We start from the raw sequence: 1,108 nt of genomic DNA on the forward strand, positions 1-1,108 counted from the left end.
AAGTTACCTAGTAATACATTATTTTATCAAAGTTAAGGGAACATTTAAATCGTTAAACCGAAAGAAATACAAAAGATTGAAAGGATATCCAAAAGAAAAGTAAACTTTTGCAGAATAAATATATATTTAAGAAAAATTTGAGTATGCTTCTTAAAAATTTTCGCATATCTTTAAATCGACACTAACAAGATTTTTCCTTAGATTTTTAGATCACGTTTCTTAAGATGTCTTCGTATGCCGACTCGTGCTTGGAAAACTAGTTATATAATATAACTTTCAATTACCACTTTCCAAGATGTCCTTCGGATGTTGCGCGAGAAACGGATCCGAATCGTTGTTCGTCTCGGCGTCGACGATCGGGCCCCAAGTCTCGATGTCGGACGAGAACTTGATGAGGTGTTCGGCTGGTTGCCGACGCAGGCATTCCATCAGCGCGCTAGTCGGTCGTCGGTCGCAGCCGAATCTGTCGGCTATGATGTTCACGACCGGCTTCTCCCTTTCTAGCGTGCCGACGGAACCGACGGCGTCCCCGCTCATGGCGATCGCCTTGTGGAACATCCCTCTGCTGAGCGGACTCAGCATGTGCAGACCCACGCTTATGGCGCCGGAATTGTGGCCGTAGATGACGACATTGCTGGGCGAGCCGTTGAAGTAGTTTATGTTACGCTTTATCCAGTCAAGGGCGGCGATCTGATCGAACATGCCGTAATTGCCGGACGCCTCGGAGTCCGTCGTCGTGAAGAATCCGAGGATGTTTAATCGATACGCCACCGTCACCACCAGCACCTGTCGGCCGCAAAAGTCACCCCCATTTAATTTCGCGAACTGTAGACTTTCCTCGCTTTTCTTTTTTTAGCGCGCGCGCGCGCAATTAAAATCTCACGAGCAATCATTACCGAAAGTTTACTTTTGTTTCGTTCCATGCGAGCGATCAGTTTGCCCTCCTTTCCCCGCGAGAAGTTTCCCGCGTGCGTGATTTGTTTCCGAGAACCGTAAACGATACCGCATTATGTGCATTACGTCAGGATGTATAACGAAAGCTCAATTAATGATGCATCGCGGCCGAATATCAAAGGGTGCGGTTCTATTCTAGAAGTGACGGCACGCG

At 46.9% G+C, this 1,108-nt stretch overlaps 1 protein-coding gene across 1 annotated transcript; it reads right to left on the reverse strand.

Annotated features, from left to right (window-relative positions):
* Positions 1 to 275: 275 nt before the first annotated feature.
* LOC105462348 (pyrethroid hydrolase Ces2a-like) lies at positions 276 to 1,068 on the reverse strand. Its single transcript, XM_011708873.1, has one exon. The coding sequence runs from the start codon at positions 700 to 702 to the stop codon at positions 277 to 279; it is 426 nt and encodes a 141-aa protein (XP_011707175.1). The 5' UTR covers positions 703 to 1,068; the 3' UTR covers position 276.
* Between the last annotated feature and the right edge of the window lie 40 nt (positions 1,069 to 1,108).

This window comes from Wasmannia auropunctata, unplaced genomic scaffold (assembly GCF_000956235.1).
Source record: "Wasmannia auropunctata unplaced genomic scaffold, wasmannia.A_1.0 LD265341.1, whole genome shotgun sequence".
Classification (NCBI taxonomy): domain Eukaryota; kingdom Metazoa; phylum Arthropoda; class Insecta; order Hymenoptera; family Formicidae; genus Wasmannia; species Wasmannia auropunctata.

Coding starts and splice junctions, on each gene's coding strand:
- LOC105462348 (XM_011708873.1), bottom strand. CDS start 702: ATGTTCGATCAGATCGCCGCCCTTGACTGGATAAAGCGTAACATAAAC.